The sequence below is a fragment of the Bombina bombina genome, chromosome 7, assembly GCF_027579735.1.
Source record: "Bombina bombina isolate aBomBom1 chromosome 7, aBomBom1.pri, whole genome shotgun sequence".
Taxonomy (NCBI): Eukaryota; Metazoa; Chordata; class Amphibia; order Anura; family Bombinatoridae; genus Bombina; species Bombina bombina.
In genome coordinates, this window is record NC_069505.1 from 243,074,251 (window position 1) to 243,090,186 (window position 15,936).

General features: G+C 41.1%; 1 protein-coding gene across 1 annotated transcript in view; it reads right to left on the reverse strand.

The window, feature by feature from the left end:
- Window positions 1-2,740, reverse strand: part of ARL6IP5 (ADP ribosylation factor like GTPase 6 interacting protein 5) — a 46,552-nt gene extending 43,812 nt beyond the window's left edge. The window contains exon 1 of the mRNA XM_053720682.1: window positions 2,496-2,740. Within this exon, the coding sequence (XP_053576657.1) occupies window positions 2,496-2,671 (176 nt within the window). The 5' untranslated portion in view covers window positions 2,672-2,740. The remainder of the gene's footprint in view (window positions 1-2,495) is intronic.
- Window positions 2,741-15,936: the final 13,196 nt, after the last annotated feature.

A 15,936-nucleotide genomic window follows, 5' to 3' on the forward strand; every position in this document is an offset into this window, starting at 1 on the left:
TGTCACTAAGCCTGACACTCTCATCCTCTGTCTTCTGTCCCTAAGCCTGACACTCTCACCCTCTGTCCCCTGTCCCTAAACCTGACACTCTCACCCTCTGTCCCTAAACCCGACACTCTCACCCTCTGTCCCTAAACCCGACACTCTCACCCTCTGTCCCTAAACCCGACACTCTCACCCTCTGTCCCTAAACCCGACACTCTCACCCTCTGTCCCTAAACCCGACAATCTCATCCTCTGTCCCTAAACCCGACAATCTCATCCTCTGTCTTCTGTCACTAAACCTGACACTCTCACCCTCTGTCCCTAAACCCGACAATCTCATCCTCTGTCTTCTGTCACTAAACCTGACACTCTCATCCTCTGTCCCTAAGCCTGACACTCTCATCCTGTCTTCTGTCCCTAAACCTGACACTCTCACCCTCTGTCCCTAAACCTGATACTCTCACCCTCTGTCTTCTGTCCCTAAACATGACTCTAATCCTGGCTTCTGTCCCTAAGCCTGACACTCTCACCCTCTGTCTTCTGTCCCTAAGCCTGACACTCTCATCCTCTGTCTTCTGTCACTAAACATGACACTCTCACCCTCTATCCCTAAACCTGACACTCTCATCCTCTGTCCCTAAGCCTGACACTCTCATCCTCTGTCTTCTGTCCCTAAACATGACACTCTCACCCTCTGTCCCTAAGCCTGACACTCTCACCCTCTGTCCCTAAACCTGACACTCTCACCCTCTGTCCCCTGTCCCTAAACCCGACACTCTCACCCTCTGTCCCTAAACCCGACACTCTCACCCTCTGTCCCTAAACCCGACACTCTCACCCTCTGTCCCTAAACCCGACACTCTCACCCTCTGTCCCTAAACCCGACACTCTCACCCTCTGTCCCTAAACCCGACACTCTCACCCTCTGTCCCTAAACCCGACACTCTCACCCTCTGTCCCTAAACCCGACACTCTCACCCTCTGTCCCTAAACCCGACACTCTCACCCTCTGTCCCTAAACCCGACACTCTCACCCTCTGTCCCTAAACCCGACACTCTCACCCTCTGTCCCTAAACCCGACACTCTCACCCTCTGTCCCTAAACCCGACACTCTCACCCTCTGTCCCTAAACCCGACACTCTCACCCTCTGTCCCTAAACCCGACACTCTCACCCTCTGTCCCTAAACCCGACACTCTCACCCTCTGTCCCTAAACCCGACACTCTCACCCTCTGTCCCTAAACCCGACAATCTCATCCTCTGTCTTCTGTCACTAAACCTGACACTCTCACCCTCTGTCCCTAAACCCGACAATCTCATCCTCTGTCTTCTGTCACTAAACCTGACACTCTCATCCTCTGTCCCTAAGCCTGACACTCTCATCCTGTCTTCTGTCCCTAAACCTGACACTCTCACCCTCTGTCCCTAAACCTGATACTCTCACCCTCTGTCCCTAAACCTGATACTCTCACCCTCTGTCCCTAAACCTGATACTCTCACCCTCTGTCTTCTGTCCCTAAACATGACTCTAATCCTGGCTTCTGTCCCTAAGCCTGACACTCTCACCCTCTGTCTTCTGTCACTAAACATGACACTCTCATCCTCTGTCTTCTGTCCCTAAGCCTGACACTCTCATCCTCTGTCTTCTGTCACTAAACATGACACTCTCACCCTCTATCCCTAAACCTGACACTCTCATCCTCTGTCCCTAAGCCTGAGACTCACATCCTCTGTCCCTAAGCCTGACACTCTCATCCTCTGTCTTCTGTCCCTAAACATGACACTCTCACCCTCTGTCCCTAAACCTGATAATCTCATCCTCTGTCTTCTGTCACTAAGCCTGACACTCTCATCCTCTGTCTTCTGTCTTCTGTCCCTAAGCCTGACACTCTCATCCTCTGTCCCCAAACCTGACACTCTCACCCTCTGTCCCCTGTCCCTAAACCTGACACTCTCACCCTCTGTCTTCTGTCACTAAACCTGACACTCTCACCCTCTGTCCCTAAACCCGACAATCTCATCCTCTGTCTTCTGTCACTAAACCTGACACTCTCACCCTCTGTCCCTAAACCCGACAATCTCATCCTCTGTCTTCTGTCACTAAACCTGACACTATCATCCTCTGTCCCTAAGCCTGACACTCTCATCCTGTCTTCTGTCCCTAAACCTGACACTCTCACCCTCGGTCCCTAAACCTGATACTCTCACCCTCGGTCCCTAAACCTGATACTCTCACCCTCGGTCCCTAAACCTGATACTCTCACCCTCGGTCCCTAAACCTGACACTCTCACTCTCGGTCCCTAAACCTGACACTCTCACTCTCGGTCCCTAAACCTGACACTCTCACCCTCAGTCCCTAAACCTGACACTCTCATTCTGTCTTCTGTCCCTAAGCCTGACACTCTCTGTCCCTAAACCTGACACTCTTATCCTGTCTTCTGTCCCTAAGCCTGACACCCTCCACAAGGGAGATTTACCTACCCCGTGCCCCCAGCAACCCACACTCACCCCACCAGGGAGATAATAGCCGCACCCATAAGCAGGTAGTTCGTTTGATAGTAGAGAAGGTTGCTTACGACCCTGTTGTTCCATTTAGATACATCTTTAAAGTCAGGCCGGGCAAACCGCTCAAAGCCAGGGAAGAAATCCTCCCAGGAGCGTAGAGGAGCAACCTGTACGTCCATTCTGAACAGCTGATTCAAGATAGTCAAGAGGCCTAGTCAATGTGTGCGCATGCGCAAAATTACCGCAGACGATAGCGGATTCTACCTTAGAAGTGGCAGGACGCATGCGCACAACTACTCAACACCGCTCACGACATACGCCCTTCGTAAATAGAGGCGTAACTACGGAAGCTCTATTGCCTTAAACTGCTGTACAACAGGCGACCTAACATAGCAGTGGTTGGCAGTCGCTTGTGGCTGGTATGGGCGCCATGTTGAGGATGGCGGCTTGTTGCATAGCATAATGCATTAACTATGTTTTGCAGACTGCTTTTTGTGCGACTGGTGCAGAGGTTGTTGGATACTTTTTTGGATCACGCTGGCTAATTTATTTTTGGTCCCCGTAGCGGGGGAGGGAAGGCGATTGTAGAAACCAATTAGAGTATAGAAGATACTGGTTAAAATATAATTATCATAACGTATATAAACGTTTATAAAGCGACATTGTACACTAGATTCTTTTTATTAGATGATGCATTTATACAGCCCATCTGGTAGTGTTGTTGTAACAATGTATCATTTGTAATTTGTTTGTAATAACATTGTGCTGATTTTAAGACTCCTAACCAAGCCCCACAGTGTCAGATGTAGACTCAGATCTACAGATTCCTGCTTGCACCTGTTTGTGGTCTTTTCATATGCATGGAAGGGAGGGGGAGTGTCTGCTCATCTTGGGTTTCCAGCCCCTTTCGCTGGGTGTCCCAGCCTAACCTTATAACCGTGCTAAACTGGGAGCTTCTTCTTAAGATTTTAAAAGCTTTTATATTAGATATTTATATCAGTATCTGTGTGTATTCTTCTTTATAGTAGTGTCTATTACATGCAGTTATATGGAAATGGCGTATACTGTCCCTTTAAAGTATCACATTAACACATATTCTGCCTTTGCAGCCTGTAGACCGCCCTCAGTGTGCACTAAACTCCAATGCTACCTCAGTCTGAGCATATGGGAGTGTGCATCGACTGTGGCTCCTTCAGTACCTCAGAGCGGCTGTGTTTCCCATCACCTAGTAATAAAAAACTACAGCACCAAGAGCCATCTAGAGTCTGAATATTAGGGACGCACGAATGTGCTGAAAGTCCAATTTGCTTGGTAGAATGAATAGTCTTGTGGACATCTGTTTTGGACACGAACGTTGATACGAACAAAAAACCATTACAATTCATTTCTGGTTTTCGAATGTTACTTTGATTATTGAATGTTCATAATTAGATTGAATATCCACATTTTACTATTGCAAATGTAACTTTCGCTCTAACAAATACAATTCAGAAGTTAAATGTGGTAGGGAATTTAGTAAATTGATACATAATAGATAGATATACTGTATATATATATTCTATTTTCGAATATTGCATAATTTGAATATTACATTTAAAGGGAGCATTAGAAATATAATTACAAATATATCAATTTGAAGTTTTCTAATCAAGTCGAATTATGCAATATTTATATAAAAAAATTGAATTAAATATTACATTTAAAAAGAGCATTAGAAATACTTTTATGTTAGAAGGTTGTACAAACATTAAAATGTGTTAAAATTTGTTTCATTTTTCAAATGTTGCAAAACATTCTCCCATCCCTCCTTTATATATAGAATTAACATATGGAACATAGCATGCACATTCTAGACTATACCCTATAATGTAATAAAGGGGCAGGGAAAATGGAAATGCATTGACGCTTCTGTCTACCTAGGTATGTTTTCCAATAGAGGACACCAAGAGAACAAAGTACATCTTATAACAAAAGTAAATTGAAAAGTTTCTTAAAAAGTCAGAATGATTTGGATAGAGCATGCAAAGTAAACCAACTTTACAGTGTACCTCTATTATCAAATTGACTTTCTTTTCTTAGTATCTTTTGTTGAAAAGCATGCCTAGGTAGGTTTAGGAGCAGCAATGTACTGCTGGGATTGAGCTGGTGGTTGGTGGCTACACACATATGCTTCCTGTCATTGGCTCACTAAAGGTGTTGAGCTAACTCCCTGTAGTGCATTGTTGCTCATGAGAGCTTCCTGTTCAACAAAGGATACCAAGACAATGAGGACAATTGATAATAGAAGTAAACTGGAAAGTGTTTTACAATGGTATGCTCTATCTAAATCATGAAAATTTAATTTTGACTTTACTGGCCCTGTAAATTTTACTTTCATGTTCCTTTAAAGGGACAGTCTACGGAGGCGGAGCCTAGCAGGGCAAGGGAATGGACGCCTAATACAACAGCTCCGTGCAATATTGAGCACTAAGATGGTATGAGAACCTACAGGAGGCCCTTTTTCGAACTAAAAGAAGCTAAGCAACTAAGACATCGGGGGGTAGACTCTGAACTCGCCCCAGAAAGAAAGTCCCGACACGAAACGGATCCCAGTCACCATCCTGCAGAGCCATGTGCGCGGCTCTCTGAATAAAAGCTACACAGGAGGTAACCGGGGTCAACTCTCTACCTACAAATTTTCGGGCAGAACGTACTTATAAATAGTCGGGAGGGGGAGAAGATCAGAGGTAGACCTTACCGATACTTGCCCCGGGGTGACAGCTCCTTTGTTGCGGCCCAGACAGACAAGCAGCCATTGGCGCGCAGTATCAATTACAGGGGAGGAGGCCTGAGAGGCGCTGACAGCTCGCAATGGCGATATGCAACATGCCTAAAAGCAGCACATCTTAAGAAAAATTCAGAGATCTTAATTGTTGCTTGCAGCTACAATATATACATGAAAGATATGGCAGTATATGCAGCGAGGTAATTACCAGCACCAATAACTATCGATCCACAGCAACCCACACAGACATGACATTATTGAGAGCTGTTTAATGGAGTTATAGGGGGAAGACACTCTAGAACGCTTATTTAAACCACAACCTTCATCTCACTAGCTAAGAGAGGGCAAGAGAGAAGGAAAAATGGCAGGCAAAAAAAACACAAAACCTGCACCGCTAACTAAACAAGCCACAGCAAATCTTTTTTTTAAACCCTCCAAGGCAGAGAAGCTTACAGAAAGGCAAGCTGATTCACAAGGGAGTGATGGAGACTCAGATACAGGGTCTCAAGAGCAAAATGCAGAACTACCACCTCTTACTAAAACTGATCTAGCTAACTTAGTTTCTAAACAAGACCTTAACTCCAATTTTGAAAGACTGTTAGAGAGGATGGAAACTATGCAAAACACTGTAATGAGCAGCTTATCTGATATCAAGCAAGATGTAACAGACTTGGGAGTCAGGGTAAATTCCCTTGAAGAAACCACTGATAATGTGATAGAGGAAGTCAATACACTATCCAAACCAATATCTTCTCAGCAACAAGAAATTGAAGACATAAATGACAAGTTAGAAGATTTGGAAAATCGTAATAGGCGATCCAATGTGAGATTAAAGGGAGTCCCAGAGACAATAACCACACCAGAGTTAACAGACTACCTATTACGGCTATTTCATAGCATCACAGGGAGACCAGAAGAAGAGAAATTTGAGATTGAACGAGCACACCGGGCTCTCAGACCTAAACCTAAAGGCAATGATCCCCCAAGAGACATAATAATCAAAATGCTAAGATATCAGGAAAGAGAGGAGATACTAGCAGCTTCGCGAAAAAATCCGACATTCAAATTCCAGGGAAATGTCATTCAATTCTATCAGGATCTCTGCCTAAGAACGCTACAGAGAAGAGGTGAACTGAGACCCCTCACTTCACTTCTGAGGAAAAACCAAATCCCATATAGATGGGGATTCCCCTTCTCACTCAATATCTTATTTGAAAATAAAACCCTGATTCTTAAGGACCCTCAGGAGATTCCAGACATATGCCAAAGACTACGGATAACCCCCCCGACCCTGGGTCAGGAATCGGACCCCCAAGACGCTCCGCAGCAGCAGAACAAACAGCTACAAAAAACATGGTCAAAGATCCCAAAGAAGAAACAAAGGACCTAAGATGCAAAGAAACAAGCAATGCCACCAAAGATTAGAGGAAGACCTACTCTTCTGTTATCCACTGATAATGGACACTTGACAAGCTCGCAAACCAAGTTTGCAAAGAATTGAATCGGCCTTAAGACGACCCTCAATAGCAGATGAGTATAACTTTAACACACTCTTGAGGTATAAGAAAGTGAGGGGACTGGGGTTATAGAGAGGCCTGACAAACCAACTAGAGGAAGTGATAGGTGAACTGTTGTGCTGGTGCATTTGCACTAAAGGGCATCAACTCTCCTGGACACTGAACAAATATATGAACTCAAGACTTTGAAGTTTTATTGTTGAAGTTAAAGTTCTGAAAATAAACTTTAGTTAATACAGGTTATGATGTACTGTTATATACTGGTTGAAACTTTATGTGGAGCAATTCATGTTGATAGCTTATTATTGGTGGGGGAAAGTTCCTTTTCTTAATCCTCCTTTCACAAGAGGGGCTTATTGTTGTTATTCTCATCCATTCTTAGTTATAAAACCATATTTATATAGTCGCAACGTTATTGCACACCTACATGAGCTGCTCTCAAATTGTTGTAAACTGAGAGACGTTATAATAGGATGTAATTTTCATTTGTTATTATTTTTTTTCTATTATCATTATTGTGTCTGTTCTTTTTTTTTTCATTTTTTCAGGTGTGATTTTTCTATAACATTGTCATATGAAAATGCTAAGTGTGCTTCCGGTCTCACCCGGATACACATTTCATTGAGTCGTGAGGAGAAGTTGGGGAACTGTAAGTGTTGCTTAGTCCTGTTGATCTACTCAGCTAATTATACAGGTATTAGGGGAGGGGACAGTCAATACCCATCAAACATAATCAACACATAATGTCACCAAAAATCAAGATCATTTCACATAATGTCAGGGGCCTCAACTCTGATGTCAAAAGAAAAATGGCAATTACACAATACACGGAAATGGGAGCCAATATTCTTTTTTTACAAGAAACCCACTTCCCTAAGGGCCAGATTCCTCGATATTGGTCTAGATATTTTAACCAGCATTATCATGCAACCACTTCCACTAAAAAACGAGGAGTGTCTATCCTCATCCATTCATGTCTACAATTTACTCACGATACAGTGATAGCTGATGAGGAGGGCAGATATTTAATAGTAGTAGGACAGATAGATAAAGTTAATGTGATGCTCTGCAACATATACGCCCCCAATGAAAAACATGAACAGTTCTTTAGACAAATTACTTATTTGCTCACTGACTGGTCACAACATAAACTTATACTAGCAGGTGACTTTAATATTTGCATGTCACAATTCAAGACTACCCCACAACACACACTGACCAAAAAACAACAAAGACATAACCATACGGTCAAAACAATTCAAAATCTACTAGCACCACATGCTCTTATAGATACTTGGCAAACCCTTTATGGAGATACAACAGACACCACATTCTACTCCGCAGCACACAATACATACACCAGGATTGATTACATATATATCAGTCAGATTCTTCAACCTGTCTTACAATCATCACGGATACTGCCATGTATGTGGTCAGATCACTCAATAGTCTCTCTTCATTTAGAAGGGACACAAGATGTCAAGAGAGAAAAATCTTGGACATTTGATTCTAGCTTTTTCAAACACCCACAAACCTATGAGAATACATTGAAACATTTACAGGAATATTGGCAATTGAATATAGATTCCACAAACAATCCGTTAAACACATGGGCAGCCCATAAAGCAGTCATACGGGGGATTCTCATGCAGAATAAATCAACTTATCTTAGACAAAAAAGATCACAGACAACCCAACTCCAACAGGAGATTGGAAGTTTAGAGAAACAACATAGAATGACATTGAAACAATCCCTGCTAAACACTTTACAACAAAAGAGAGCTGAATTAGCAAAGATCCAGAGAGCTGATGCATGTAGAGCCATCCAGAGGTTAAAAGTCCAATACTACATATATGCCAACAAACCCGATAGGTATTTGGCTCACAAAATTCGGGAGCGAAATAAAACATTGACTATTTCCTCTATTCTGAACAGTAAGGGAGAATTAACAACCCACCCACAAGAGATAGTTGACGAATTTGCCCTATATTATAGCAAATTATATGATGGGAACAAAGTGTCTGGATCACCAAGGTTAGATAAGTTGACAGAGACATTTCTTGAAACAGCCCAATTACCTAAATTCACCAAAACAGATCTAGACCACTTGGGGGCCCCCGTGACAGCACCTGAGGTTGCACAGGTGATCAAAGAACTAAAATTAGGCAAAGCGGCAGGACCGGACGGTTTCCCAGGAGACTATTATAAGCTTTTTAAGGAGAGTTTAATACCACATATCACTACATTCTGTAACCACATTTTGGCCGGTAGTGGGATACCGACGGAACTGTTGCAGGCAAAAATAGCGATCATACCCAAACAAGGGAAAAATATCAAACTCTGCTCCAGTTACCGTCCTATCTCTCTTATCAACCAAGATCTAAAAATCTTCACCAAAATCCTAGCCAACAGACTCAAAACGGTTCTACCATCTCTCATTCACCCAGACCAAGTAGGTTTTATTAAGGACAGAGAAGCCCCTGACAACATAAGACGGATGTTGCTCATAATTGACTATCTACACAAGACGGGTACGCCTTCTCTGCTTCTTTCATTAGATGCGGAGAAGGCGTTTGACAGAATTGACTGGCAATACATGATGGCCTTACTCAGACATATGGGACTAACAGGCCCACTTCTTACAGCAATTCAAGCGATATACTCGACACCAACTGCACAGGTGGTAACTTCTGGGTACAAATCGAAAATATTCCCGATTCTAAATGGCACTAGACAGGGTTGCCCCCTGTCGCCTTTATTGTTCGCATTATGCATTGAACCTTTGGCCTCCAAGATACGATTATCACCAGACATTACAGGACTTAAAGTAAAAGACACTGACTACAAACTGACCCTCTTTGCCGACGACATTCTCCTGACAATCACCAGACCGCTTGTTTCGCTCCCGAATCTGTACTCCATACTAGACACATTTTCCCAAATTTCAGGATATAAGATTAACTTAGACAAATGTGAAGCAATGCCATTTGCCTTGCCACAAATAACGAAAAAACACATTGAATTAAACTTCGATCTAAGATGGGCAACACACTCTCTAAAATATTTAGGAGTCAACTTAACACCACGTCTGGAATTATTACACAAACATAACTATATCCCAATGATAAAAACTATCAGACAAGATCTGTCAAACTGGAAAAAACATTCATTTTCTTGGTTTGGAAGACTCTCTGCCGTCAAGATGAATGTCTTTCCTCGCCTTCTCTACTTATTTCGGACATTACCACTTAAGATACAAACTATAGAACTAAACATGCTCCAAACAGAAATAGTGGCTTTCATAAGAGGAGGGAAGTCCCCCAGAATCTCATCTAAAATACTTACGCGACACAGACAACTAGGAGGGGTGGGTATTCCAAACTTAATAGACTATTACAAAGCTGCCAGAGTCTCTCAAACGGCTTTACTAGGCAGACATTCCACTGAGATACTTTGGACCACTCTAGAAAAGGATATAGAAAATAAAAAGTTTCAAGATGAACTATTATGGTGTAGGGAGACACATAGAAAAAACACTTACTCCTCATCTGTTGCTGAGGCAAGACAACAGGATGTACTTTTCATACGGAAAAATAAGAACCTATTACCTACAGCTACACTCCAGATCCCGATTAGAGCATTACTTTCAGAAGAAGTACATAGTACAATAGACAAATGGGCGAATAAAGCCCTATATAGGGTAGCGGACGTTGTGACCAGCTACAAGTTATTCACATACACACAGCTGCAGGACTGTATCCATCCCCTCAAACTACACTGGTATCTATATCTGCAACTGTCCACATCTATAAATAAATATCTCACAAACACAACACGACAACCCAAAACCACAATAGAGAGAATACTTGACTCAGCAGACAGACCACATAAATCAATCTCTAAATTATACATAGACATACAAAGTATTTCTAGCAATCTGAAGAACAACATCATACTTAGGTGGGAAGAAGACATAGGGAAGAGTCTCGATATTGAGGACTGGAATAAAATACTTAGTTCCCTATGCAAAGGTCTCTTGAGTGCAGATCTAAGAGAGAACGCTATAAAAACAGCATTCCGCTGGTACCTCACACCCACAAAGACATCTCACATTACAAAATCAGGAAACAAACTATGCTATAGAGGATGTGGTAAAGATGGGACTTATAGACACATGTGGTGGGAATGCGAGGGGGTAAAAAATATTTGGCAATCTCTATCTCAGCTTATTAGTACCTTATTAGAAGAAAATTTTCAACTCACAATAGCTCAGGCTCTTTTACACGAACATATAGAGAAATTCAATAAGGCGATTAATACGCTTATCAGAATATTATGTACAATCACTAGAACCTGTATAGCACGACACTGGAAGACAGGAGTCCCCGCCTGGGTTGAGATTAAAAATAAGATTTCCACCACATATACGTTCTATGACTCAGCCTCCTGGATTTTAGATACTAGGGAGATGTTCAATACAACTTGGTTCTACTGGATATTAAACAACCATAAAGTGTAATATCATACTGAGTCACACCTTAAGGCCTCTGGGTTTTCAGCTATCTATACATTCAGTCTTACCTAAACTGAAGAGCAGGGAACCCAACTTCCTCCTTGACAGTACACTCCTCAAACCTCTAAACAGATAGATTACAATTTAATAATATGACAATTTCTTTTTTATTTTATTTTTTTATTTCTGTTTTTTTTTTTTTTTTTTTTATATATATTTTTTTTGTATTTTTTCCTTTTTTTTTTTTTTCTCCTTTTTTTTCTTTTCATTTACCTTATAAATGTTCAAGATTGTTATCTGATTCATATTGTACTTGTAAACATGTGAAACTGGTAAAACTCAATAAAAACATTTAAATATAAAGGGACAGTCTACACCAGAATTTTTATTGTTTTAAAAGATAGATAATCCCTTTATTACCCATTTCCCAGTTTTGCATAACTAACACATTTATAATAATATACTTTTAACCTCTGTGATTATCTTGTATCTAAGCCTCTGCAAACTGCCCCTTTTTTCAGTTCTTTTGACAGACTTGCAGTCTAGCCAATCAGTGCCTGCTCCCAGATAACTTCTTGTGCACGAGCACAGTGTTATCTATATGAAATACGTGAACTAAGACCCTCTAGTGGTGAAAAACTGTTAAAATGCAATCTGAAAGAGGTGGGCTTCAAGGTCTAAGAAATTAGCATATGAACCTCCTAGGTTAAGCTTTCAACTAAGAATACCAAGAGTACAAAGAAAAATTGGTGATAAAAGTAAATTGGAAAATTGTTTAAAATTACATGCTCTATCTGAATCATGAAAGTTTATTTTGGCCTAGACTGTCCCTTTAAAGGGACAGTATACACTCATTTTCATATAACTGCATGTAATCGACTACTATACAGAATATGTACAGATACTGATATAAATATACAGTATACACTAATTGTCATATAACTGCATGTAATAGACACTACTATACAGAATATGTACAGATACTGATATAAATATACAGTATACACCAATTGTCATATAACTGCATGTAATAGACACTACTATACAGAATATGTACAGATACCGATATAAATATACATTATACACCAATTGTCATATAACTGCATATAATAGACGCTACTATACTAATATGTACAGATACTGATATAAATATACAGTATACACTAATTGTCATATAACTGCATGTAATATACAATACTATACAGAACATGTACAGATACTGATATAAATATACAGTATACACTAATTGTCATATAACTGCATGTAATAGACACTACTATACAGAATATGTACAGATACTGATATAAATATACATTATACACTAATTGTCATATAACTGCATGTAATAGACACTACTATACAGAATATGTACAGATACTGATATAAATATACAGTATACACTAATTGTCATATAACTGCATGTAATATACACTACTATACAGAATATGTACAGATACTGATATAAATATACAGTATACACTAATTGTCATATAACTGCATGTAATAGACACTACTATACAGAATATGTACAGATACTGATATAAATATACAGTATACACTAATTGTCATATAACTGCATGTAACAGACACTACTATACAGAATATGTACAGATACTGATATAAATATACAGTATACACTAATTGTCATATAACTGCATGTAATAGACACTACTATACAGAATATGTACAGATACTGATATAAATATACAGTATACACTAATTGTCATATAACTGCATGTAATAGACACTACTATACAGAATATGTACAGATACTGATATAAATATACAGTATATACTAATTGTCATATAACTGCATGTAATAGACACTACTATACAGAATATGTACAGATACTGATATAAATATACAATATACAGTAATTGTCATATAACTGCATGTAATAGACACTACTATAAAGAACAAGATGCCCAGATATTGATATAAAAATCCACGATAAAATGGTTTAAAGACTTACTTAGAAACTCTCAGTTTAGCTATGTTGAAATGTTAGCTGGAAAGCCCATTGCAAGTGGAAAATAAGACACTCCCCACTCCCCCTTCTTTTGCATATGAAAAGACCCTTTAAAGTTTACACAAACAGGAGCAAGCTGGAGAAGGTAGCTGATGGTATTCACATCAAACTTTGGGGCTTAGTTAGGAGTCAGAAAATCACAGCAATGTTATTTAAAAATAAGCAAAACTATACATTTAAAAAAAAATAATTATGGGCTATATAAATATATCATCTACAAAACATATATGCAAAGAAAAATTAGTGTATAATGTCCCTTTAATGTGCGGACACACAGTTTGTGGAGATCTTTATTAAAGGGACATGATACCACATGTTTTTTTCAGATGGAATGCGAAATGAAAAAAAAATAGTTATATTTATTATCAAATGTACTTTGTTCCTTTGGTATCCTATGTTGAAAGGTAGGTAGGCTCAGGAGCGTGCACGTGTCTGAAGCACTATAGAGCAGTAGTTTTGCAAGAATTCTTTTAACAATCTTACGTCTGCAAGAGCAGTGTTTGCACAAACTGTTGTCATTCAGTGCTCCAGACATATGCACACCGCCTACCTAGGTATGCTCCTTCAGAAAGGATACCATGAGAATAGAAGTAAACTGTAAATTAAATAATGCTATGCTCTGTCATTAAAGAAATGTTTATGGTTTCATAACAAATGGTTCCTAGGTGAAGTCACCTCCAGTTATAGAATTTTGCTAATTGTTATGGTACACACTTTTTACAAGAACGGTATGGGGGGAGGTGTAGAGGGTGCAGGGGGGAGGTGCAGAGGGTGCAGGGGGGAGGTGCAGAGGATGCAGGGGGGGTGCAGAGGGTGCAGGGGGGAGGTGTAGAGGGTGCAGGGGGGAGGTGCAGAGGATGCAAGGGGGAGGTGCAGAGGGTGCAGGGGGGAGGTGCAGAGGGTGCAGGGGGGAGGTGTAGAGGGTGCAGGGTAGTGGTGTAGAGGGTGCAGGGTGTGGTGTAGAAGGTGCAGGGGGAGGTGCAAAGAGTGCAGGAGGGAGGTGCAGGGGGTGGTGCAGAGGGTGCAGGGGGAGGTGTAGAAGGTGCAGGGGGTGGTGCAGAGGGGTGGTGCAGAGGGTGCAGGGGGGAGGTGCAGAGCGTGCAGGGTAGTGGTGCAGAGGGTGCAGGGGGAGATGCAGAGGGTGCGGTGCAGAGGGTGCAGGGGTAGGGTTGCCACCCGTCCCTTAAAATACAGAACACTTATAAGTTACATATGCTGCAGGGTTTGCAGGGAGGAATATGAATAGTGCTGTCCAGAAACACAATACATGTTCCTCCCTGCAGACCCTGCAGCATGTGTAACTCATAAGTGTCCAGGAAAACATGGCTGAGGTGGCAACCCTATGCAGGGGGGAGGTGCAGAGGGTGCAGGGTAGTGGTGCAGAGGGTGCGGTGCAGAAGGTGGTGCAGAGGGTGCAGGGGGGAGGTGCAGAAGGTGGATGGGGGTGGTGCAGGGGGGAGGTGCAGAGGGTGGTATAGAGGATGCAGGTGCAGTGGTGGTGCAGGGGGTGCAGAGGGTGGGGGTGCTGTGGATGCAGGGGGTGACAGATTTTGAGGGTCAAAGTTAGAAAAAGTGTGTTTTTTTTCAATTTTTTCCTCATATTTTATAATATTTTTAATAATAAATTATAAGATATGATGAAAATAATGGTATCTTTAGAAAGTCCATTTAATGGCGAGAAAAACGGTATATAATATGTGTGGGTACAGTAAATGAGTTAGAGGAAAATTACAGCTAAACAGAAACACAGCAGAAATGTAAAAATAGCCCTGATCCTTAGTCCTTAAAGGGCCATGAAACCCACATTTTTTTCTTTCATGATTTAGAAAGAGAATGCAATTTTAAACATCTTTCTAATTTACTTATATTATCTAATTTGTTTTATTCTCTTGATATTCTTTGCTGAAAAGCATATCTAGATATGCTAAGTAGCTGCTGATTGGTTGCTGAACATAGAAGCCTTGTGTGATTGGCTCACCATGTGCATTGCTTTTTCTTCAACTAAGGATATCTAAAAAATGAAGCAAAATAAATAATAGAAGTAAATTGTAATGTTGTTTAAATTTGTATTCTCTATCTGAATCATGAAAGAAAGATTTTGGGTTAAGTGGCCCTTTAAGGGAAAGAAATTGAAACATGGCCTTGGTCCTTAAGGGGTTACATTTAAGATCATCCAAAGGGCTAAGTTCACTAAAGCCCTAGTTCTTGGGTAAAGTGAGGTAGGGGCTAAGCAGTAGTGTTTATTACATACAAATAAAGTTTTGTGAAAGAGAAAAAAAAGTTTCAGCACCTCTGCCCGCCCCCTCCAATACAGTCCACTAGCTCCCGCATGTTGTAGCTATTGAATTTGTCACTCTGCGGACAAGCCCCGCCTCCTTTAACAGCGTTTGACATAAGTCCCGCCCTCAGGTGTGTTATCATGCCATAACTTTGTAGTGTCCCCGCCCCTTTATAGTCACAACCACGCGCTCTCCCTACTGAGTCACGCCCTCTCCCAGATCAGCAACGCCCTTTAATATCTTAGCCCCTCCCCCGTGCTAATTCAGAATCGCACTTCACCAATACTTTGTCTTAGCTCCGCCTCTCTTGTGTTTGTTCTTGCGCTTTAGCCCCGCC